Below are 24,335 nucleotides of genomic sequence, written 5' to 3' on the forward strand. Positions count from 1 at the left end.
CCCATGGACCTCGTCCTCCACATAGCTGATGAATGGTTCCTCGACAAGGTTTATGCTCATCTCGTGCCCCTCTCTGCCTTCGGCGCTTCCCCAGAATTGGCTAAATCCCTGAACGCGACCACCAATTTATTTACCACTTCTGCTGATTCTTCAACATGGTCACGACTTGTCTCCCATCTACCCCATCCTCCGCTATCCCATGAAATTGCATCCTCAATATACGCCAACTCTCAGTCAATATCAGCTTGGCCAAGAGACTATATTCCCCGGCAAATCGCGTCTTTGTCGATCCTTACTATGATTGGAATCCATATTCTGTACTTCCTGTTCGCTGGTCTATCATACCAGTTTATTTTCAATCATGAGATGATGCGGCACCCTCGGTTCCTCAAAAACCAGGTTGCACTGGAAATCCAGACCAGTCTCCGAGCCTTCCCCGTGATGATGCTCTTGACTCTTCCCTGGTTCCAAGCTGAAGTGCGAGGATACTCCAAATTGTATGACGGGTTGGACACATACGGCTATTTCTATCTTTTCGCATCGGTACCGCTGTATGTGATCTCCCTATTCAGTTGCTATTTGCGCCACACACACAGAGTTCTGACCATGTTCCTTTTCTCACCCAGATACCTATTATTCACCGATTACGGTATCTATTGGATCCACAGGTGGCTTCATATCCCATTTTTCTACAAGCACCTGCATAAACCACACCATAAATGGATCAGTACGTGTTTTCGTGGGGTTGGAAAACCGCAACTAACTGTTTTTATTTTCATCCATTCCACCAGTCCCCACTCCGTTCGGATCACACGCATTCCACCCTGTGGATGGCTATCTCCAATCTGTCCCATACCACCTCTTTATTTTCATCTTCCCGCTGCATCGTGTAACCTATCTTGTTATGTTCGTTCTGGTCAACTTCTGGAGCATCTTCGTGAGTTTTATATGTGTTGTGGATGCTTATCAACAATGATCGCTTACTTACCATCTTATCTGTTTACTCGGTGTAGATCCACGACTCTGATATGATTACGGGACATATCTTTGAAAAGGCCATTAATGGCCCCGCTCACCATACGCTCCACCATTTGTATTTCACTGTCAACTACGGTCAAGTGAGTGAATTTTTTGTTGTCATGTAGGCCTTTTAATTGTGATGCTAATCAATTTCTCTTTTTAGTACTTCACATGGGCAGACCGTGTAGGAGGATCATACCGACAGCCGGAATCCCATCTTGACCCTCTCCTCGAAGTAAAAGCTTTGAAAGACGAGTAGAGAGTTGTTTGTTATGACCGTTATTAAAAGTTAATGCTGGATCTGTATAATTATTTGCTACACATACGCTTCAGTCGATTCTTCTATGATAATTGTAGAAAGTTAATCGTCTGTCTAATGAAAGGAGTGATGTCACTCACCGTGCATCCTTTTTTATGAAGATTTTCTTGCCGCACATCGTATGGGAGCATACGTAGACGTTGGTGGTTGAGTGCAGGACTCAGAATGCGGTGGGGTGCTCACTATGACGGAAATTTGAAACTTGTTTCTGATGCGATTAAATCCATAACTCCTCGGAAATTCTACATTCTACTGCAGGACGTCGAGTTTTCCTTGCTCTCGGATATCATATAAATCATCCAGGTGTCTGGGTTAATGTTTGTAATTGAATACTCTCTTGCAAGCGGAACGATCTAGCGGAGCGGACCCAATGTGCCTTCAATCATCAAGGCGCGGGTAATCTCATATTTGCTTCAATAAATCTGGAACATATTTGTAACCCAACTGTATGTCGGAGAAGGGCTGGGCGCGTTGTCTAGCGTCTTTATTTCCTCATTGTTTCTCAGCGTCCAACGTGTTCCAGAAGCATTTGATACGAATCCTGACAGACTGATTTTTTTAATCGTTGAATATCAGCTTGTAATAGCAAAGGGGTTAATCCACAAGTTCATATCATACCTTGACGTCGTACGTCGCAGATATGCATGTCGACGCGCTAAATAGGAAAAGACTCGCGTAAATCATCTGCTTTAGGCCCGACACGTCCTCGAGAAGTCTATTCTTTTCTCCCAAGCCTTGACGCAAGTGGGTAAGAATTTTCGAAGGGGACAAGGACACATGGTGAGCGGAATCGTCAGATGAACCCGGCTGTTATCTCCCGACCAGCTCCCGACCTATGTATACCACTCTTTGACACATCTGACCATCTGAACAGTTGAGACCCAGTATTTCGCGTCTGCCACGGTGTGAAAAGATTGACTTGAATCTGTACCAGAATGAACCATTGAGCGCAAGGCTTGCGGAATCGAGAAACCTCCTCTTCTGCCTGTCGGAAAAAAAGGAAGACTTCGATCCGCGCACCTGAATGTTAATCGCGTACTATGTAAAAGTACGCTGATCATGCACGCAATGATAAGCTCGCTGCGCTAGCGGGCGATTGGCGTTCCAAACCGTGAGTTTGCTCATGCCTATCGTTGTCTGGAGACTGGGGAAATTGATTGTAGGTGTCGGTTTTGACAGACAGGAGAGAGACGCGATATTTGGCCTTCTGTGTCCTTAAGGCCAACTACGCCTTGCCTTTGGTCAATGGGACTGATCCCGTCATCTAGTCGCTGCGTCTCGTTACACGTCGAACATACATTGAAAATCCACCTTTCTTCCCTCCCCGAGACCGAGCTTCGCAAAGAAAACATATGCTATCTGCGAGTCAAAAGCCAGCTACGCTTATACTTACTTCTCCGCCTACAACCACAACCGCCTCCGTTCTGTGACGCAAACGGAAGGGTGTGAACGCGAGACACCGCTAAATGCCACCACGATTCGTATTAGCGACAACTCAGCTACTTGCTTCGGCCATGAGCTATTTATAACACAGATCACCGAAGTCTTAGACGCAATGCGGGATTAACTAGGAGTCACGGTCCTTGTTTGACAACGGTCCTTGCTGGATTTTCAACACCTCTTATCAAAAGTCCCCAGTTTCTTTCAATAATCAGGTCAATTCGATTACCGATCCTCCATTAGGAAAAGGTTAACCCCCGATGTTATCACACTCCGCGGTTAACTTGATGCTGATAATTTGGCATCTAAGACAGTATTATCCTTGAGCATAGGAGTATATAAACATCTGGGAGCGACATATTCTTCAGTAACCTACTAACACTCCCCGCTCGGGATCTTGCGTCAAGCATATTTCCCGGGTTATACTGTTGGCCATATCTCTCCAGCCATGGCTCCATTGTCTTACACCGACACACTATTAGCAATCGTCGGCGCCAGTGTAGTATGTATCCAGCTTGATTATCCAAAACAGGCTTATCATCAATTATCTGCAGGCCGTGCATCTTACTTACAAGAAGTTTGAATCATACGAGCCCATTGTTGCCTTTGGTTTACTTGTCCTAGTCCCATCTGCACTTTCGGCTCTTTACCTACCGCACGCAGTCAGCTTGGCATGGGCGGCGCTTACCGTGTTTCCCCTCTTTTGGACCTCCCTGCTTACATCTATACTCATCTACCGTCTCTCTCCTTGGCACCCACTGGCTCAATATCCCGGACCACTGCTGTGCAAAGTGTCCAAATTCTACCTCGCGTTCCGTTCACTCAATGGAAAGCAGTATATCTATTATGATCAACTACACGAGAAATATGGCAATGTCGTCAGAATTGGTTAGTCGAAGGGCTGCCGCGGCCCTGAATAATCTATTTACGTGAGCGCGCTTTTTACCCAGGTCCCAATGAGCTTTCGATATGCGATGCAAACGCTATACAACCCCTCTTAGGCAACACTGGCTTGCCTAAAGGCCAATGTAAGCCATTCTGATTGACTGCGTTAATGAGATACTTGTGTTTATTTTTTTTTGCATAGTTTGGGATGGGAGGATTCCCGAATCGGAGGTCGTGAAACCCTTGATTGCCATTCGCGACAAGACAGAGCACACCCGTAGAAGGCGTCCATGGACCAGGGCTTTCAGCACTAATGCCTTGAAAGGATATGAAGAATTGGTCGTTAAAAGGTCAACACAGCTCGTAGACTCCCTAGCCGCCGAGAAAGGCGTCACGAACCTCGCCAAATGGATTTCTTTCTTCACGTATGTCGCTCTACTTGACAGTATATATATGTCTAATTTTGTTCGACATACTTCTAGATATGATATTATGAGCGACCTCGCGTAAGTACCCTTTCCTGGGTATAAAAAATGATATTCATCTTCTGATATGTTTCTTCTGACTCAGTTTTGGAGGAGGATCAGAAATGATGGCGCAAGGTGATGTTACTGGACTTTGGCACTTGTTGGAAGGAGGTCAAAAGTAAAATCAGCCTTCCCGTTTTTATGTTTATTGTTCTCATCCATTTTCATCAGGAATGCAGTATTTATGAGCCACGTTCCATGGCTAGGCCGGCTCTTTTTCCGATACCCTAAATTTGCAGCGGAACTCAAGGCCTTCCGTGCGCACGCTCGGTCTCGAGCTGTGGTAAGAAAAAATGAGGGGTCTGCATACAAGGATATTTTCCACCACTTGGTGCGCCAACCGCATACACAAACGAATAATGATATTAATCGTGCACCTTATTTCTAGATGGACGAAGATGGCGTTGCTTCCGAGCGCCCCACCGCTGTTGAGGTGACCAGCGATGGTACATCAATTCATTCATCTGGTAAAAGAATTTTTATTGACGGTTGTGCCAGGCGGTCTTGCCATCATTGCTGGATCTGACACGACATCAAGCGCCATGACGCATTTGTTTTTCTTCCTGATGTGCAATCCGACGGCATACAAACGCTTGCAGGCTGAAGTCGATCAGCTCGGTAATGATGTCCTAGATACCACAAAACATGCACATATGCCTTACCTAAACGCCGCAATGTATGTAAATTTAATTATACCTACAGTAGAAGATACTGATTTCGCGACAGCAATGAAGCCATGCGATTACTTCCTCCAATTTTGGGAGGATCACAACGCACACCTGATAAAGGTAGTGGTGGCAGAATGCTTGGCTCATAGTGAGTGGACCTAAAATGTTATTCATGATCATACTAAACATATCCAATAGTTTCCTGGCTGAAGGCAACAGCGCGTTTATTCCCACTTACAGCCTACACCGGGATCCTCGAAACTTTTCTCCTGCCACCGACGCTTTCTACCCTGAGCGATGGTTCTCGGAAGAAAAGAGGATCAATCTTGAACCAAAAGTTTTCGGAAATCCGTCAGAGTTTATCCATAACTCAGCGGCTTTCATTCCCTTCTCACTGGGTCCCACCAATTGTGCGGGTAAAAATCTGGCATACATGGAGATGCGTATGGTAATTTGCATGATTATGCAACAACTAGACTTGAGGTTTCAAGACGGTTACGACCCAAGTAACTGGCAAGTTGACATGCTGGACTACTTTGTTACGCTTAAAGGTGTGCTCCCCGTGATTGTCACCCCTCGTAAAGGGTCTAGATACTAGACATTTATTTGTTGTAACCTTAATCTATTACCCAGATTTGCTTTGTCTTTTCGAATTTCCAGTAGTTGTGAAATGAAAATGTATATCATTCTTGTTAGGATCATTAATATACACAACATATGCAACAGATCGCAAACAAGTAAAGCAAGAAAAAAAAATACGGGATATTTCAGGACACACAACAAAGAGAAACTACAAAACCAATTCCAATCCTATTTACGAGCGGCTCTCTTCCTAACTTCCTCATCTTTGCATGAATGCAACATAATTTTGTTAGGGGCCCCAGGAGTCATGCCCGAGTGGCCCTTAGACCAGTCGTAGGAAACGGCGTAGGCAAAGATGTTACCGTTTCTGTTGAAGGTCGTGGAAGAGATAGGACCCGGAGCAGCATCGAATGCTAGAGAAAAATTTAGTCAAGGTAGACCAAAAGGCACAATTAACAGTTACTCTTTAGACGGGTACGGGCGTCCTTATCCCAGAAGTGGATGGTACCGTCAGATCCTAATATCTCCGTGAATAACGTTGGATAGAAATAAGAGATCTGAACGTACCACAAGTGGAAAATGTTCCATGAACTGGGTGGAAGGAGATATCGTTAACGGCGTAGACGAGTGCCTGGTCTTTTGCGTTTGGGGTAGAGTCGCGGCGGTGACACTTGAAAGAAAAGTTGCTCCTATTGAAAATGTATTAGAATTCGGTGTATGATGAATGGTTCTCACTCACTGCACATCCTTATCCTCAACGTATCTAATAAAAGATAAGCTTCTTTCCAAACATCAATGTCGCAGAACTCACTGAATAGCAACGCGACCTTCTACACTTCCAACGGCGAAGCCGCTGTTGGCAGGAGAGGTGGTGAAGCACGATACAACACGTGTTTGCCATTTCAAAGGAGACTGAATAGTCTGCTCCGAAAGTCAGTCATGAAAACGTCCAACAGGACAGATGAACTGCACCTTATACGCAGTGTTTGGGTTGGAAAGATTGAAAATCTGGATATGACGTTCTGCTGTGCCAACGACCATCAGAGGGTATTGAATGTCAAAAGTGTAGCATCGTTCTGGAAGGGTGACAGTCGCAACAGGGTTGGGGGTACGTAGATCCCAATACTGATAGACAAGGTTAAACACACACAATACAATGCAGAGAGGAAATGGACGCACCTTGATAGTTTTATCCCAACTTCCTGTTGCTAGAATACCCGCCCCTGGGACATCAACCCAGGAAATTACTTTTATCGGAGCATCGTGTTGGGCAACCTGCGTGGCTTGGCCAGTGGTCACGTCAAACATACGTCCGGCATTGTCTGCCCCTCCAGAAAAGATCTTGTTTCCCTCCTAAAGCACCACGTCAACGCGATCGCGCGTAAATTGAAGCAGATTATATACCTTGTTCCAGCAAACGTCCAGTACAGGGCCTTGATGTTGATACATTGCCTTCCCTTGAGTCTGGCCATTAGCGCCAACTTCGTAGATTCGAACCTAGATAGTGCGAGATGGGAACAAAGGCGTGTAGAAGTCGCCAAATTACGTACACTGTTATCCCAGCTTCCAACAGCCAAGTAGTCTGCTTGGCTGGAGAAGGACAAGGACGAAATGGAGTCCGAAGGGGGTTCAGCAACTTCAATATCCTTTTCTGCAGTAGCTGAAGTGTTTGCAGCCGCCCCCACAGTGGAGGAGGCCGTACTCCCAAAGAAAGACATTATGCGTATAAGAAATGTGCACCAGTATCAAGAGGTTGTTCAAGGAGGACAAGAAGCGAAAGATGTAGGCAAAACCAAAACGCAAGTTGGGACCACAACAGTTTGAATTTGGGTTGAGGCACATGTCCATTTTTGGATGACATTTACGACATAACGTGACTCATGGTTGGATGCAATCACGGATTTTGCACTGAGTTTTGTATTCGGGTTTCGTATTAATACACATGAAATAGTCGTGCTACAGTACATCTCTATCGTAAGGGTTTGCGACTCGCCCCTTTTCGAGGATGGCATAGACTAGAAAAGAAGAAGCTTGAGATGATGATGTGAAGAGTATGACGTCGAATCAAAAAAATGAAGAGGTCGTGATATCTAGTGAAGTGAGTGGGTGAACGAATCTAACTGAACGAACAATGCAATGAATTATGGCGAATGTTGATAAAAAAAGTTACTAGGCAAATATGCCTAGAGGAGATCAAATACTGATTAATATAAGGTATCGAATTGGGGTATGTTGAAATAAAGTCAAATGCTGGCGGCCAGATGTGTTGATTGTCGATTTGATGTCGTTTGCTTCGGAGTATGCATAAAATAGACAAGTCATGGACGGAGCGATAATAAATTAGGCTATGTTTTCTTTGCCAGCGAATTGGCGGTAGACGGGGTCATCTTTCGATGTCTCGGGGTGTATCTGGAGCTTGCCCTCCCATAGAGCAGCAGAGGACCTCGAAGGATCAGCATGTGCTGGATCAGACAACGAACCAGCCTGAAGATATGCTTGACCTGCAGCTACAGCGCCGATCATCAACGTCGGGGCCATCGTCAGAACAGATGATCTGAAGGAAAGTCAGTATCAGTTGATAGAGTAAACATACAGAAAGCCATACATTGTCATCTGGTCATTTTGGTTGCTGAGACGCGCGGACCGACTTTTGAGGACAAATGATGACGACCTAACACGACCGCCACGGATGTTGGCGAAAGTGCTAAGGTTGTCCCGAACAAGATTGATAGCGCCACTCCACCCATCCGTGTCTGGCTTGACAGTAGGAAGAACCTCTGGTTTACCGACCAGCCTGATAAACTTGAAGAAGGACTCGAACGGCTTGGTGGGCATACAGCGGATAACGGCACCCCAAGGAATGGAGACAAATCCAAGAGCAAGTGAAATTCCCCATTCGCGTCCGCTGATTCGTGTCACCTGGAAAGCGGCACCGCCAACGAAAACAATGAGAACCTGGATGACGATTTCTATAACGACAAAGTTAGTATATATGCGCTAAAGATGTTAACCTTTACATACCGAGCAACGTGATCCCAATGAAGAAGCGATTCTTTGTAATGCCCTCGAAGATATTGAGTTTGCTATCAAGTCGCCTACAGTTGACGGAGTTGAAGATTTGGGCAAATACGAAAGCGTTGAAAACAAGAGTCTTAATTTCAAGCTCCCGGTGCTCAGTATGCTCGAAACCAAGAATGTCGATACCACGGAAGTGGAACAGAAGGATGATAGTAACTTGATAAATAGACTGCATCAGGATCATCTTGTACATCTCGACGCTGAACAAAGGAGCGGTTTTCTTATCCGGCTTGCGATCTAGGAGTTTTTCGGTAGCAGGATCGGTGGCAAGAGCCAATGCTGCAAAGGTATCCATAATGATGTTGATCCAAAGCAGTTGGACAGCCGACAAGACGGACTCCTCCTCAACAGACGCGACAGCGGATACGAAGGTGATAATAACGGCGGTGACGTTGGTGGAAATCTGGAACTGCAAGAATTTGCGGACAGCGTCATTGACGCAGCGACCCCACATGATAGCCTTGACGATCGACGAGAAATTGTCATCCATGAGGATGATATCGGACGCCTCTTTAGCCACTTCCGTTCCAGCGATACCCATAGAGAAACCAACATTGGCGGTTTTGAGGGCAGGGCCATCGTTGGTACCATCACCAGTGACACCAACGACTTCACCGATCTTCTTGAGAGTTTCGACGAGAATTTTCTTGTCTTCCGGTGATGAACGGGCAAGGACTTGTAGACGGGGAACGATCTCGATCATTTCGGCCTGACTCAGTTGACGAAAAACGGGTCCTTCCATGATGATACCGCCTTTGGTGAAGATACCGCACTGCGTAGCAATGGAACGAGCAGTGAGAACATTATCTCCAGTACACATCTTGACAGTGACACCGGCACGATGACATTTCATGACCGCATCCTGGACGCCATCACGGAGCGGATCTTCAATACCAGTTATACCGATGAGGGTCAAGTCACGGGCAAGATCCTCGAAAGGAACCTGAGTAATTGTCCATTAGTATCTGCTGAATGAAGGGATGAAATAAATCGAAACTAACCTCGTTGCTATCGTCGTAGGAGAGACCGGTGGGTGGCCAGCAGGTAAAGTCGCGATAACAAATAGCGATGGTGCGTAGAGACTGGTTAGCATAGAAGATGATAGTACGACTGATGTTGTCCTGAGCAAGTTCATCGATAGCCTCAGTTTCGACATCTTCAGAATGTTTACCATCTTTGTTGACAACAACGTGACGAGTAGACTTCTTCGCGAGAATCTCACTAGCGCCCTTGAAATACGCACGATATCCGCCGTTGGGGAGCTTGACAACCACGCCCATCGCCTTGCGCTCGCTAGAGAAAGGAATCATTTGAACAATTTCGGCTGCGTTGCGAGTCTGTTGGAAGGGAGGCCAGTTAAGTTCCTTGGCGAATTCAAGTAAAGCGGTCTCGGTCTTGCTCCCGACAAAGATAGTCTTCGAGGCAGGTGGTGCATTGTCATTGGCCTTCTTCTTCTTGCCCTGCAAATCGGCGAGTGTCAGATCCTCAGCAACGATATCCTCGAACGCAGTGGAGTTGACGGCGATGGCTTCATTAAGGAGATTCTGAAGTGCGGGTGATAGGACTTGGTTGAGATCAGCCAGCTCGATGGAGAAATCCTGCGGGTGTTTGCGCGTAACTTCGGTGCCAGATGCTGACTTTTCATCTGCGTTGGATCGCGCCGCGTTCTGGTCGAGATTACGAACAAATTTAGCGTGAATGCCAATGGAACCCGCAACAACAGTCATGGAATTTTGAGTGAGAGTGCCAGTCTTGTCAGTGCAGATGACGGAGGCGTTGGCCATGGTCTCACATGAACCCAGAACGCGAACAAGAAGGTTCTCATATGTCATGCGTTTCGTCGCAAATGCTAGCGCAAGTGTTACAGCCAAAGGCAGGCCTAGAATGGCATGTTTAGGCAAGATCAAAAGGAACTAGATATGATGACAAACCTTCGGGGACAGCAACGACAACCAAAGTAACGGAGATGATCAAGATGTTGACAAAAGCAATTCCCTTTTCATTGGCATTACTGCACGGGTATGTAAATTAGCATCACACAATCCAAAATAGAGGAAAAAATTACATACCGCACAGGTTCTCCTTGACCAAGCTGTACGAAGAATCGAATCATTAAAGAGAAGAATAGAATGGAACCGGCGACGGATCCAATCTTTGCAATAAGTTCAGCGAGTGCGTTCAACTTTAGCTGAAGAGGAGTGTTTTCGGTATCGCCACGTAAAGCTGTGACAGGATAAATTATTGCCGCCAGGACCGCAAGGTGGAAATAACAACTTACCCATCATGATACGACCGTTGAAGCTTTTAGTACCGACAGCTACGACAACGTATTTGCCGACACCCTCCAAGACTTTGCTACCAGAAATCATGAAGCAGTCCGTATGTCCGGTGTGAGGGTCCTGGCCCGCAGCGAGAGCTTTACGATGATGTTCAAGGACTTCGTGGTACGAAAGCTTCTTGATGGCATCGGATTCACCGGTAGCACCGGACTCATCACATTTCACGTTGTGACCAGAAATGAATATGCCATCGCAAGGGATAATTTCTCCAGGTTCCACTAGAGCGATGTCGCCAACGAGAACTTCCTAAAATAGTTTATGGTCAGGCAGTGTAGTGATATCATGATGATGGATACTAACCTTGATATCAATAACTTTTTCAATACCATCTCGAATGACTTTGACACCGCGTTCTTCCTTACGCTCATTGAGAGCTTTGAATTGACGCTCCTTTTGCCAATCATTAACTGACCCAACGATAACCTGCGCTAAATGAGCACATATTCTTACAATGGATAATGAAGATGTTACTTACGACAATGCTGATAGCAATAATGATCGCTACGCCTTCTACCCAATCTACAGGAGGTTCACCAGGTTTACGCGGAGTTCCAAAGTCTTGGAAAAGACCAAGTGCAAGGGAAATAGCAGCAGCAATCGAGAGTAGTATCTAAGTTCAATCGAGTGAGAAACTGAGGTGAAGAGTCAATGCAAGAGATACGCACCAAAACTTTGTCCTTCAAAGCAGTCCACATGAGCTGTAGCAAAGTCTTGCTAACTCGGGTAGGAAGAAGATTAGTGCCAAAAACTCGTCTCCTGTCCTCCAGCGTGGCAGAGATAGTGGTACCATCGTCACTTCCAGTGGGTGACGCGAGTTTGCCATTTGGTTCAGTCAAAACAATTTCAGGTAGGTTACCATGATCAGAGCTGGTACGCGCTTCTTGCTGATGAGATTCTTTGTGACCCAAGCTTGGACGATGACCATGATCGGCCCCAAGTGTCGATGCGTCTGTACTGGATAGACCCCGCTCTGCGTCCGTACCAAGCCCTCGGAGAAGTCCGTCAATTCCACCAAAGGATCTGAGAGCGTCTAGATTTTTAGGGTCGAGAATGTGGGCAAGCTGGTATGGTTTGAAGCGGAAAGGTGCAGGGTCAATAGCGTCGTCCTGAGACAGTTCAAGTTGATGAGCTGTTAAAGTAGGCTCGTCCTTGTCATCCTTTTTTCCCTTCTTTCCCTTCTTCCCCCCCTTCTCCGGCTTGCTGTTGTCGCTCTCTGACTCGGCAGGCTTTTTCTCACTATGAGAAGGCGAAGGAGAAAAAATGTCAACATGAGTAACAGAAGTCGTCGTTGAGGGAACGTGCCGATAATCCGACTCTACGTCGGTCATTGAAGTAGCGTTGCTAGCCTTGCGGTTATGCGTCGCCAACCCAGGATTCAAAAGTCCGAGAGATGAAAGGCCAGACTTGTCTTCAGGCCTATTCTCGCGCAACTGGACGGTGGTAGGAAAGTTGCCAGAATGATTTGAAAGCGTAGGGGAAGGAGGGATGTAACTCGAGTCGGAAACGTCTGAAGGGGTAGGAGATGGGGGACCGTATGCATTTGATGGACTATGAGGGGAGAGTAAGCCTGAGGATGGGGGCAATGAGGACGCCACGTGTGGGTCTGTCGTAGCGGGGACGTCGACGGTTATGTTGATGGAAGGTATACTTCTGCTGTCCTCCCCGTGAGACATCGCGAAAGGTGGATGTGGGTGAGAAGGAATGAAATGTCTTTTGGTTGGGTCTTATTACAGTGCCAAGCCACGAGGCTGTGCATCCACAACTTTTAAAAGTTCCAGGGCAGGACCAATAGGGCGGTATCCTGGCTCTCAAAGTATTGAGCACTGGTATAATGGACTTGCTCTTGGCTGCCTCAACGCAGTGGTACAAGGCTATGGATGAAGGCAGGTGAGCGAAGAGTTGCTTGCCCGAGTCCACCAGAAAACAGAGTTGCCTGATTGGGAAATCAACAAACAGAGTGCGCTGCCTGGCAAACGTGCTTTTATAGTCGTGCTTGGCCCTGCAACCGAGGCGCCTCCAACGGGAACGTTCATTGTCCCAAACTTGCCCAGCATTTTCTATTCTACTCCAATTCAGAAATTTAGAAATTGGAGTGCTGTTTGGTCCTGCGTCATTGCACCGAAACCGGAAATTCGAACTGTTCAAGTTGGAGCAAAATACACCCCTCTTGGCCTCCATCATTAAATACGACAGGGAGGGGCTCCAGTTACCTATACCTGTATACAAATCAATCCAGAATGAACCTGTTCCTATTACAATGTGCGATCCTGCGATTCCCTGCCGAGACAAGTGTTCGTGGAACCTCATGGTTAGACACTGTGGTATTTAAAGGCTGTGCTTTCTAGATATCTCTGTTTTTTCATCCGCTCCAAAACGCTGAGCATGAAGCTTGCTTGCGACTCTTTCCATGCTTCTCTTGGGCACTTTTCGTTGCTGCATTGCATAAACGTTTGTGTTCCATCCTGATTGTCACCCCCATCTCATTCCCATATCTAAGTATGTACTACTTTTAATTTCAGACTAATTGTATTCTTTCAGCTTCGCGGGATTGCATATGCCCTTCTGGAAATACTTGTGTGTAAATTATAGCTTGCCAGGTTCTCCATGCTGCTTCCTCGAAGTGCCACTAGAAGGTGCGATCATTTAAAGGAATGTCAGATGTGGACCATGATGTCTGAGGTCAGAACTGCATGCTCTGTCAATATGGACCATCTCCATGAATTCCGGTTACTCGCGATGGGAAGGTTTGGTTAATTGTTTTAAAAGTATGTGGAAACCTTGAATGAATACCTCTTACATGCGTAGCTACCTTGGCGTACATATCCATATGCTTTGGCCACGAACGCTAATAAGTTGGCAAGTTGAAATTTCAACAATCTACCAGCACAAAAATAGATCTGAATCTTGACAGTTTACCCCACAAAGCCTCCTAAGCGTGGCTCGCCTATCAAATCAAATTGAGTGTCTGAGGTACACAGGTAGGCACGTGACGCGTTTGTGGTATGTAAATGTCATTTTTTCAAAGAATATCGTTGGTGGATTGGCGTAATGGCAACGCGTCAGTTTCCGGTCGCTCGCCTGGTAGCTGAAGATTGCGAGTTCGAATCTCGCATTCATCGTTTTTGTTAGTAGGAATATCCTTTAGAACTAGCCTTTAAGAACGTTTTTACAAGCATATGAGTCTTGGACAATTTTTTGAGCTTGACAGGATTGAAAAAAGCAACGGCAGGATGACATGAAGTTGAACTTAACACGACAAGTTTGATTCCCACACTCAGTGCTTTTATTAGAACAATTAAGGAAAACGAAAGGCGTCATACTCTGATTATAAAGAGCAACAGGTCTTTTCGTAGCCATGACTGTTCTCTGATTGTTTGCGGAGAAGAAAAAACAGCATTGCGACTGTTCACCACGCTGTGTTTTAAGTGGAGGTTAATACATGCAACTATTGTCCAGAAGCTCAAACATGAAGAAGCAAAAGTCCTGTAAAAAATCCAAAGATTGACGATATTTAATCCATGAGGAAGAGGAATCCCTGCCAATATTATTGAACACGGGGTTTTTGTTGCATAGAGGAAGACTACGGCGGAACTCTTCCACCTGCTATCCATTTGTGTGTTTGAGTCTTTCGAGCTGGTCGAGAAAAGCAGTGCAATCTGCGTAGCTCGGATTCGTAGTTTGAAATCTTGCGCGTGTGACAGAGAAGATTTGTTTTGCAATCGCAGGATTCTACAGTCATCATGGTAATTTCGAGGTACGTGTACTAGTCTACTCGTCAATGACGGAGGAATTACTGACATGAGAGCGAATATCTCCCTTTGTCGCCAGTTGTGTGTTTTTCATTTGTAAACGAGGTCTTTATTTACCGGGCGCTTCTTATAAGGTTGCGATCATCATGGAAAACTAAATGGGCAAGCCTGATTCTTAACATACATTTCAAACTACGTTGCGCTTCACCAGGTCGGGAAATATATTTTATTTACATGTTATTCTGCAAAGCAGTCTATTATTTCTTCAAGACCTATCTATATATATACGCTCAAAAATAGAACATGATTTCCTGCAAACTTCATGTTCGATTCTCAAGGTAGTTGGAAGCATGCTGCTGCTCCACGACCGGACTCATTAGATAGAAACTGACTGTGCAAATCATATTGGGCAGAATGCACTGCCATGTTTACAGTGTCATTCATTACGTCGTCACGGTGCCCTGCACAGTAGTTCGAGACTAGATGCTGGAAAGCAGTCTAATTTGCAAAGCAAAATAAGTTCAGAAGATCGATACGAGGCCAGTAGCCAACGGCCATTTTAGCTCTTATCTTTCCGTTTCAATGGCCCAAATTTTTTTAATTCATTCACTACATGTTCAAACTCGTGCAATGGAATAAACAGTTCACTGCCTCTCGGATCACAAGACACAAGAGTAGGCTCCGAGTCGGAAGGATTCTCTGCACGACCATTCTTCTAGTTTACGGGGTACAAACATTTTCAGAGTCACTGCCTTCAAGTTATTTCATTGCTTTGGAATGAATCGTAGGAGCTTGACTCAAGGACTCTTCTGATAGAACAAGCGTTCATTCAAACTCCAATTCATTTGAACGTTTTTAAAGTTGCAAGTTCTTCAAGAAATTTCAAGTTGATGCACGTTCATCGCATAGAATTAAAATCACGTTGGCTGAATTTGTACTTGATTCCTTGGCTGGCTTGGACAAACTAATGCGGGTTTACAGCGGTTTTCGTGATGTGTTATGGCTGTACTTCATTGCATTTCAGTCGACTTCATGTTTGGCCAAGAATGACCTTTGACATACCTGGCTATTGCCAGGCTGAAAGGTTGTGGAAGACCGACGTGTCGTATCAAATGCAGTGTCTCCGTTCTATTGGATGACACGCACCAGCTGAGCTTGTTTGTATAGTCAGCTTCCATTTTCGAAGGCGAGAGAGCAATGCGTAATGTCTAATACAGCTTTTGCGGCTTTTCTAAAAGTCTTAAGAAGAATTTGAGGGCAATACGATGTACTGGCAAGCATGGTTAGAGTGGCAGCAAGCCATGAGGTAAACCGATTCCAAAAACACGGACAATGCACAAAACTAATGGACGTGACATGCTCCAGAAAATTCAGCCAGAGTCCTCGTGTAATTATATTCCATGGTCATATCTCCTGAAGGTTCCAAAACTGCGGCACGGTCAAGGCTGTGCTCATTGATCTTGCCGCAAAAACGGACCGTGCAAATGCCCGTTATAGCCTCTATTTCGCTCATTCCCCAGTCCGTCTGAGCCTCCCCAAAATTCCACGGAGAATGCACCAGATTTCATTTTGCATAATATCGTTACTTTAGTTGACAGAGTGCACTACAGGGTGCATCTGGATATCCTTATGCGGCAACCGTGTCGCCTAAATGGGAAATTGTCAACGTGAAATGCCCATTTGCATTCATCTTCCCACTCTGGAGTCTGTCATTCGAAGCGATCCGAGCGGCCCGATCAAGAACATGTTTACACGCTGTTCGCTGGCTAAGTTGTGTGCCGAAATAAGTCGCTGAGAAAGTGAACAAATTTACTTTTCTGTCAGATCTTGTGTTTTACCTTTCGTATTCCAGCCCTTGAGCCTCAAGTATTTCATCCCTGCCGGAAAATTTCCGTGATGATAACTGTAGTTTAATGTTAGGTTTCCCCTTTTTCAGCAGTCGAATTATTTAGAATCGGCATTCGGAACGCCATATCATAACAGATGGCACTCGGCCCTCTAAGTGAAGTCGTACCACAGAGAAAATACGTGGACAATAGGCCTTGCCCTGAGATGTTCGAGTATTATTTTGAGACATATGGACTCGTATATACCATAAGAATCTACAATCAGTCGCAACCCATCCGTATATAATAAATGAAGGAAGAATGGAGCATTACTGGGTCTGACAAAGGTAAGGGCGTAGCGCGGGATCGTATATATAAGAAGCTCTATGCGGCCAAGTGGACGGTGCACCAAACCTTCTACAAAGAAAAAAAAGAAATAAGTCATACCCCAAACCTTTCCCTACTGTAATTTTACACTTTGGTGTACATCGTGATAGAGTTATACAGACAACGGCACGGAGCCATTGACAATAACGCTCCCCGAGCCTGCAATATCCTCAGGTTTTACCGAGAGCTCTGCCTGACCCTCTGGCGCGACATCAGTCGCTTCAATTTTGCTCATCTCTTTGATGAAACTGCTCCCCCAAAACGCCGCACTGTACTTGTTGACGTACTTGAAGAGCTTGCGGTGGTTTTCCGCACGGACAGACGCATCCATTGTGACGGCCTCATGGATAGCATCAGCCACCTGCTGCGAGTCCCAAGGGTTGACAATAATAGATCCATTCAGACTCTGCGCTGCACCTGCAAACTCAGAGAGGATCATGACGCCTTGACGCGCTTGTTGACAGGCAATATATTCGTATGACACCTATGAACGAGGGCGCCTCGTTGAGTGAACAGATGTATAGAAGATAATTGTGCACGTACAAGGTTCATACCGTCTCGCGTACTGGAGACAAGGCACACATCACTGACGGCATATAAAGCACAAAGTTCATCGAAAGCCAAACTCTTGTGCATAAAGTGGATAGGCATGAATTCCACGGTCCCAAAACGACCATTAATACGGCCCACGAGTTCGTTGACAGTCGACCTCAAGTTTTGGTATTCCTCAACATCTTGTCGTGATGGGACAGCCAACTGGACGAGAACGACCTGAAACAAGATGAGCTAAATCTCACAACCAAAATATAATTAAAACATACCTTTCCAATCCACTCCGGATGCTGAGATAGGAACAACTCAAGTGCATGTAATTTTTGAGGGACACCCTTGATATAATCCAGACGGTCGACGCCAACGATAACTTTGACGCCCCCAAACCGCTGTTCGAGTTGCTTGATTCGGTTGATAACGGACGGCTTTTGAAGATTCTGTGGCACGACTATGATGAACACAGGACTGGATGCACCAAGTGAAGTCAACGTACGTCTATGAAACTGCTCGGTTCTATGCCGATGGGGAAAGTCCCCACATGAGCAAGTCTGCCTTCAAATTCCACACCGTTGGGCATGGTAGGCAAACCCAAAATACGGGTACAGGACGACAAGAAATGACGAGCGTAGTCATAGGTGTGGAAGCCAATCAAGTCACAATACAGAACACCGAGAAGAATCTCCCTGCGGACTGGAAGAATTCTAAAAGTGCATCAGCAATGATACAATAAAGTACGTAGACGCTGGTACCTGTAGATTTCACTACTCGGGAAGGGAGTATGAAGGAAGAAGCCGATTTTGACGCCGGGTGTCGGAGCCTGGGTAGTTGAGAAAGCGGTGACGTCAATGCCTTCTGTGATTTTGGTGAGCTCATCATTGGTGAATGTGCCGACATTCTTTTTGCCGTCGAGAATACCACGCAGAAGCATGGGAAGCAGCATGAGATGGTAGTCCTGGACCCAAACCATGGCGCCTGGGGTAATTTGCTTGCGAACTGCCTCGGCGAACTGCATGTTAGCCTGACGGTATGCAAGCCAGTTCTCTTCATCAAAGTTCATCTCGCCAGGGTGATAGTGGAAGAGGGGCCAGAGGATGGAATTTGAGAAACCGTTGTAGTGACGATCAGCTACGTCATCGTCGAGGTAGACTGCCTGGCATGAGTACTCCTCCATGAGCCGTTTGTCGACGAGCGGACGATCCTTGGGGGGAATGAAGAACCCTGGCCATCCGATCCAGGTAAAGTTGAGGGATTTCTTGAACCCAGAGAGAGCAGAGACGAGACCTCCCGAGGACATCTTAAAGTGGTACTCGCCATGGGCATCCTTGTTTATGGTGATGGGGAGTCTGTTTGAGACAACAATGAGGTGGCCGCCCTTGCCAAAGTCCATGGCTGGCTGCTCTGTGGAAGAAGAATGGGGGACTTCGGAAGCCATATGCAAGGCAGAGTATAAGTATCGCAGAGAAAGATAGAGTCGAGAGAATAGATGGCAAAAGCTCGCTGTATACGCCAAATTGGGAAAGATAATCGGATCGCTTAAGAGGCGACGCCCGGGGAACGTTCGAGCATCTCCATGTCTATAATAATCTCTGCCTCCGTCGTCATACCCAGATCACTTCTTATTTCCTATTTCGTCCGATCCCGCTCTTTACGTGCAACATCACTCTTTGTATTTTTGTACACACTACACATCTCGTATATATTACGGTACAACCCCGGAGTACTACACTTAGTCGAACAGTCCGAAGCCCTGTATTGCAAACGTGCTTCAGTCCTCTAAACCTCTTTCTTTCGTTTCTGCAATCACTTACCATGTCGTCGTCAGACTCCTCCTTCTCTTCCTCTTTCTCCTCCGCAGCGGCAGCGGCAGCAGGAGCGGCCTCAGAAGCAGCAGGCGCAGCAGCGACGGCAAACGCCTCAGGGTTGGCAAGGTATTCCTTGATCTGTAGAGAAACAGAGTTAGCATCTATGTGGTAAGGACGCATGCAAAGTAGTAAATAAAAAGTCAGAATATGTGTTTTCCGCCAGATTGAGCTCGGAATTTTCAGTGTGTGTTTTAAAAGTATTAATCTTCCAGGCTCGTATGGCATATGACTCTCACCTTATCGGCAGCCTCGAAAGAGTACTCAGTCTCGAGAGCAATGGCAAGCAAGTTCTTGTAGGCGTTGACAAGGGAGTGGGTAACCGACACAATAGTGGGGTAGTTGAGGGCAAGGGAAATGGCGGCAATGGTCTTGATGCCGGACAAGAAGCGGTCAACGAGCTCTTGCTCGTCAATGTCAAGGACGGTGGGGGAGAAGATGTTGCCGTTGTCAAAGATGTAGTCAACAGTCATTCCGTAGGTGAAGGGAGAGATGTTGAGCATGTTGAGGAGGGTGGCTTCGGAGGATCCGACACGGGTTCCAGCAGTGACGACCTTGACATCGGACACAATTTCAATAGTACCACGAGCAATCTTGGTGGGGATACCGAGGGCCTGGAAGAAAGAGGTCTTGCCGGGTTCCATTCCGGTGTTGCTGGCAGGAACGATAACGTCCTTGGGGGCGAAAGCACCAGCACGGGCGGGGGCAGCGACCTTGTTGGCAACAATGAGGTCACGGACTTCCTTGAGGTCGTCGTTGGTGAAAACGAAGCCAATGTTGCCCTTGACGTAGGGGAGGAGGCGCTCGAATTGGGGGCTGTCCGCGAGGATGGTGCGGAGAGCACGGCGAACCATGGTGTTCTTTCCCATCAAGACAACACCTTTGCCACGGAGGGCAACACGAATTTGATGCATCTGGTTGGAGCCGACATTGTCAACGTTGACCAAGAAGATCGAGGCTGTAAACCAATGATATAAGGACATTTTGATTAAATGGCAGTAAAGGACATGGTGCTCACAGTACTTGGACAAGAGCTCCTTGAGCTTAGCGAAGTAAAGCTCCTTATCAGCACGAGTAGCACCCATTGTTAGATTCGGTAATCTGAGAGGTTTTGTTGAGTCCCAAAATCTCCAGACGATTCAATTAACGAGAACGCACAAGTTTTTGGAAAGTTGTTACTGTAAGATGCCTCCCGATTGACCTCTGCTCCTAAAGAAAGAATGCATGAGCAAGATACCGATATGATTGCAAGGTTGGAGACCAACCTGGTAGTGCCAATGGATTTTTCAAGGCAACTTGGTGTAAGGACGAGCTTTCGACGCGACAACTTGTGTGGATAAAGGCACCGTGGGAACTATAATTAAGGTTTGAGTTCAGATTCCGATTTCGGCACAATCCGAATTGCACACTCGGCCTGCAGTCATTGGCCAGCTCGAGGAACTTCAACTTGTTCGAACCTATCAGAAGCTTCCCTACACACCAGATAGTCTGTATACCCCAGTCTCTCAGGCACTATCTAGGAGTAGGTTAATTGGGCACACTTCTGTGCGGATTTTATCCGTCATCTCTTGTGTGTTGAAGCGACCCTGAAGTCACATACTGGTAGAAACTCGATCCTATGCAATGGAATGTCGCGATGGTGTCAATCGACTCTATACACCTTGGTCGAACAAAGTTGTGACGCGTCGAATATACGGTGGGATATCCTGTACTTGAATCTATCCTTGTTAAGCAGGCCACTTATATCATCTGTGAACCAGGCGTTTGTGTCCAGGATATGCAACCTTAGCGTCAACGACCCGTTCAATCCGTCGACATCACGCTAAAGAACGGCACTCGGAATGTTCAGAAGCTAAAATTCCTCAAGCTTCTCACAGACGCTTGGAACAACGCGTCCTTGGGCCTTCTTCTCAAGGTCAGAGGCCTGGCGTCCGTAATACACGCTTTGGTGCACCTGCTTCAACATTACCAAAAGCCGACTTGCTTGCCGCCTCCTCTGTGTCTACGCCGACGCCAAACCATCCGAAATCTGCATCAGAAATTCGTCCCTCCTTGTCAAATATATCCAAATCTCCCTCCAACGCTCGTATCTGTAAAACCACCCATCACACCATTTCCGCAATTGAAGGACTGCTGACTCCTAACACTCCTGCAAAGAAATTATCGACCCGTCTACTCACTTCCCTATATGAGGATGCCTCGAAACAATTGGGTGTCCGTTTCTTAGGATCAGAACGGTTGTCGGCCATTTTAAGCCTATGTGGATCACTTGCTTCCAGCCCTCACCCGACGCTATATTTTAATATTCTTGCTTCACGGTATCATTCAGACTTGCCCAAAGCACAGTTATGGTCTTTTGTTGCCAATGTAGGGGCCGACAAAGCGAAGTCAGGTTTTGAGCTCACAGTGGAAGATCGGTATTGGGTTATGCAGGCGCATCTGGCAAAGGCTCGAGTTGCAGCGAAGAACCGCCTGAAACCATGTGAGTATTGTTTACCTTGAAGGTGGAAATGCGTTTGACCCATTTTTTTACCAGATTTGGATAACTTGCGCCTTCAGTATGAACAACTCCAGAACGCGAGTGATGCACCTGAAGCTCACCTACCTTATCTTCGGCTCTTGGTGTCTACGCGCAACGTCACTGAGGCGATTCAACACCTCTGCCGTGTTTTACAACGGGTTGAGCATCCTGACCCTCAGTTCCCCCAGTTTCTTTGGGATGTTATCCTTATGCATGGTGCTGACATTTCTATCACCTCAAAAGAGCTCATCTGCTCGACTGTCTCCCATCGCATCAATGCGATCTCGAGCCACTGGGTACCACGTTCATCTGGCATTTTAACAACACCCCCATTGATCGCGGGTGTTGCTAGCCAAGGCGCCATTGGAATTCCTCATATGACGGCGGCGCTTGCTGCTGCGTTGTTTCCTTGCTACAATTACTCGGGTCATTTTCTATACCACTGGGCAATTCAACAGGCTGGCCAAGCATTTGCTTCTCACCTTCCTATAGAAGATCGATGGAACAATATCCTCCTACTAGCAACAGCGATTCATCCAAAGATGCGGCCGGCTTCGTATTCATCTGCGACTACAGTTCCACTTAATTCTGGAAACATACTATGGAGGACGGCTTTAGCATTGGAGAACATGAACAGAAGTTTTCCAATTACCGGATCTGATTATGGGTCGTTGTGCGCAAAGGTACAGGCGATCACAAGACCTCTTTGGACAAGTTACTCGAGCATCAAGAAAGGGATGCAGCATGTGGACATCACTCGCGCATATATTTCAGCATTTCTCCAGGTTGCTGAGAGATCATTCGACGAACAGCTAAAAGGAGAGTGCTATCGTTTTTCGAAGGAGTCAAATCTCTGGACCTTCAGCCAGAACGACGATCGGCCTACAAAGGCACAAGCTATCGACTTAATAGTGGCCTATGCAAAGGCGCATATATCTTGTAAAGGGCGCGATTGGGTGGGGTGTTTCTCTGCAATCTCTGCTTTGGTACCTAATTTGGCCTGGCAAGAAGAGGTTACGACTCAGCTCATACAACAGTACTCTCAACGCAAGGTGGAAATTGCTTATGATCTCTATGTGCAGTGCTTGGAGGTTGGAATCCCCATACGACCTGAAGCGGTCAACAACCTTTTCGTGGGACTTGTCAAAGGTCATCGCTGGGATATCATCACCCTGTTCTTGAAACATTCGTCGACTACCCATCATCAACGACAATTTCTTTTTGGTGAAAGTTTGCGTGTATTTCAAGTGGAAAGGTATCGATATGTTGACACGGAATTCATGAAGCTATTGGCCCAGACTTCTCTTAAGTTATTTGAACATCAGTCACCTCCACGATCGCTCAAATATCCGATACGTTATTTTCTGTCCATGATGATCTGGTCACGCCTTGGCTGGGACATGGTCAAACTCGTCGAACTTCTTCACCGCCAGGTCCCAGATTTCTTCACGCAGAATTTGTTGCGTGCTTTAATCGTTCAGCTGGTTCGCCACCGTCAATCTTCACAGGCACTCCAGTTATTTCGCATCTTTGAGCGTGGTTCAAACGAAGTTTCATCTCAGTCTCTTGAGCGTATACGACATGCTCTTATGTTCAAATTATTCAAGCAAGGTGCTTATTCGATGGCTCGGAAGGCGATACGAGGTGAAACTCGGGCAGTTTCACTGACTAAACGTGAAGCTTTAGTTCGTCGTAGACTCTCCATGCCGACACTTCCAGCCTCGTTCTATCAACGCGTGCGAAAGGTAGCTCTTAATGCTCTTGCCGAAGGTTCAACAGTCAAGGAGGCCGTTTCAATGCTGGTAAATGGTAACCGGCTACTTACTGCAAGGAAGCTATACGCCAAATGTCGTTCAACACTGGACGTCAAGATTCGTACGACGATTGGCAATATGATTATTCACGGCGCACTCCAAAACTCTGGATTTCGAAATGCTCGCCTGGTCCGTCGCGTCGTCCGCATGAAAGACCTCTTCATTAAACAGTACGGGTTTGTGCCCGACCGGGCGACCCTAAACATCATTGTCAAAGCTATTCTGAATTGGAGGACGATCCTGGACGCTCCGAAAGTGCGACGTCTATTCGATACCATGGTACATGGAGGTTATCCCGTTCCAGAACAATTCCGGCAAGAAAATGGGGTGCCGTTTGGCTCGCCCAAAAGACCGTTCAATTCCTTGCCTCTTGCGTCGCTTCCTGCAGGATACTCTTTCGCCAAGCATATCAGGCCCATGTACAAGATGTTTATCAAAGCATTTTATGTGCGGAAAGATGTGACGGCTGCGAAGACGGTTGTTGGCATTTTAAAGGAGGTGGAGGCTGCATCGCTGAGGGAGTTGGAAAAGCGGGATAAAGCTAGGCGAGATGGAATCATTAAAAAGAAGCTTAGGTTACGAAGGGAGGTTGAAGTTGCGCGGAAGGACGTGAAATAAAGCAAAATGTCAATGTTACATAGTTTTGTTGTGTTTATGACTTGTCACTAAAAAGGTAGAATGGTAATTCCGGAGGCTGGATGTGAGGTAAAAATATTAAGAATGTCCTAGTAACTTTAATGGGTGACTTGTGACGCATTTGAAGTCAACT

The 24,335-nt window shown here is 46.4% G+C and overlaps 7 protein-coding genes and 1 non-coding gene across 8 annotated transcripts; 4 read left to right on the top strand and 4 right to left on the bottom strand.

Annotated features, from left to right (window-relative positions):
* Positions 1 to 3: 3 nt before the first annotated feature.
* On the top strand, positions 4 to 1,279 carry JR316_0005992 (Delta(7)-sterol 5(6)-desaturase; the record flags this gene model as incomplete). The annotated part of the gene is made up of 5 exons (XM_047891742.1): positions 4 to 551; positions 627 to 727; positions 792 to 937; positions 1,014 to 1,118; positions 1,184 to 1,279. The coding sequence occupies 5 exons, from the start codon at positions 4 to 6 to the stop codon at positions 1,277 to 1,279; spliced, it is 996 nt and encodes a 331-aa protein (XP_047749091.1).
* Positions 1,280 to 3,227: 1,948 nt separating this feature from the next.
* JR316_0005993 (Cytochrome P450 monooxygenase FCK2) lies at positions 3,228 to 5,457 on the top strand (the record flags this gene model as incomplete). The annotated part of the gene is made up of 11 exons (XM_047891743.1): positions 3,228 to 3,281; positions 3,334 to 3,667; positions 3,730 to 3,807; positions 3,867 to 4,089; positions 4,147 to 4,170; positions 4,235 to 4,309; positions 4,363 to 4,522; positions 4,580 to 4,637; positions 4,690 to 4,867; positions 4,918 to 5,007; positions 5,058 to 5,457. 11 exons carry the CDS (start codon positions 3,228 to 3,230, stop codon positions 5,455 to 5,457), a joined length of 1,674 nt encoding a protein of 557 aa, XP_047749092.1.
* Positions 5,458 to 5,669: 212 nt separating this feature from the next.
* Positions 5,670 to 7,159, bottom strand: JR316_0005994 (Nucleoporin GLE2; the record flags this gene model as incomplete). Its single annotated transcript, XM_047891744.1, has 9 exons — positions 5,670 to 5,854; positions 5,905 to 5,958; positions 6,009 to 6,130; positions 6,181 to 6,204; positions 6,253 to 6,362; positions 6,414 to 6,566; positions 6,621 to 6,794; positions 6,846 to 6,938; positions 6,992 to 7,159. The coding sequence occupies 9 exons, from the start codon at positions 7,157 to 7,159 to the stop codon at positions 5,670 to 5,672; spliced, it is 1,083 nt and encodes a 360-aa protein (XP_047749093.1).
* A 622-nt stretch (positions 7,160 to 7,781) lies between these two features.
* JR316_0005995 (Calcium-transporting ATPase 2) lies at positions 7,782 to 12,531 on the bottom strand (the record flags this gene model as incomplete). The annotated part of the gene is made up of 10 exons (XM_047891745.1): positions 7,782 to 7,995; positions 8,047 to 8,410; positions 8,463 to 9,462; positions 9,521 to 10,398; positions 10,451 to 10,530; positions 10,589 to 10,742; positions 10,798 to 11,104; positions 11,159 to 11,281; positions 11,334 to 11,468; positions 11,524 to 12,531. 10 exons carry the CDS (start codon positions 12,529 to 12,531, stop codon positions 7,782 to 7,784), a joined length of 4,263 nt encoding a protein of 1,420 aa, XP_047749094.1.
* A 1,361-nt stretch (positions 12,532 to 13,892) lies between these two features.
* On the top strand, positions 13,893 to 13,977 carry JR316_0005996. The gene has a single exon. It is a non-coding gene; the product is annotated as a tRNA-Arg (tRNA).
* Positions 13,978 to 16,932: 2,955 nt separating this feature from the next.
* JR316_0005997 (Alpha,alpha-trehalose-phosphate synthase [UDP-forming] 1) lies at positions 16,933 to 18,804 on the bottom strand (the record flags this gene model as incomplete). The annotated part of the gene is made up of 5 exons (XM_047891746.1): positions 16,933 to 17,304; positions 17,364 to 17,591; positions 17,642 to 17,809; positions 17,866 to 18,073; positions 18,122 to 18,804. The coding sequence occupies 5 exons, from the start codon at positions 18,802 to 18,804 to the stop codon at positions 16,933 to 16,935; spliced, it is 1,659 nt and encodes a 552-aa protein (XP_047749095.1).
* A 294-nt stretch (positions 18,805 to 19,098) lies between these two features.
* On the bottom strand, positions 19,099 to 20,316 carry JR316_0005998 (60s acidic ribosomal protein P2; the record flags this gene model as incomplete). The annotated part of the gene is made up of 4 exons (XM_047891747.1): positions 19,099 to 19,119; positions 19,181 to 19,312; positions 19,471 to 20,189; positions 20,250 to 20,316. The coding sequence occupies 4 exons, from the start codon at positions 20,314 to 20,316 to the stop codon at positions 19,099 to 19,101; spliced, it is 939 nt and encodes a 312-aa protein (XP_047749096.1).
* Positions 20,317 to 20,854: 538 nt separating this feature from the next.
* Positions 20,855 to 24,184, top strand: JR316_0005999 (uncharacterized protein; the record flags this gene model as incomplete). The annotated part of the gene is made up of 3 exons (XM_047891748.1): positions 20,855 to 20,927; positions 21,006 to 21,713; positions 21,768 to 24,184. The coding sequence occupies 3 exons, from the start codon at positions 20,855 to 20,857 to the stop codon at positions 24,182 to 24,184; spliced, it is 3,198 nt and encodes a 1,065-aa protein (XP_047749097.1).
* Between the last annotated feature and the right edge of the window lie 151 nt (positions 24,185 to 24,335).

Source organism: Psilocybe cubensis, chromosome 5 (genome assembly GCF_017499595.1).
Source record: "Psilocybe cubensis strain MGC-MH-2018 chromosome 5, whole genome shotgun sequence".
Classification (NCBI taxonomy): Eukaryota; Fungi; Basidiomycota; class Agaricomycetes; order Agaricales; family Agrocybaceae; genus Psilocybe; species Psilocybe cubensis.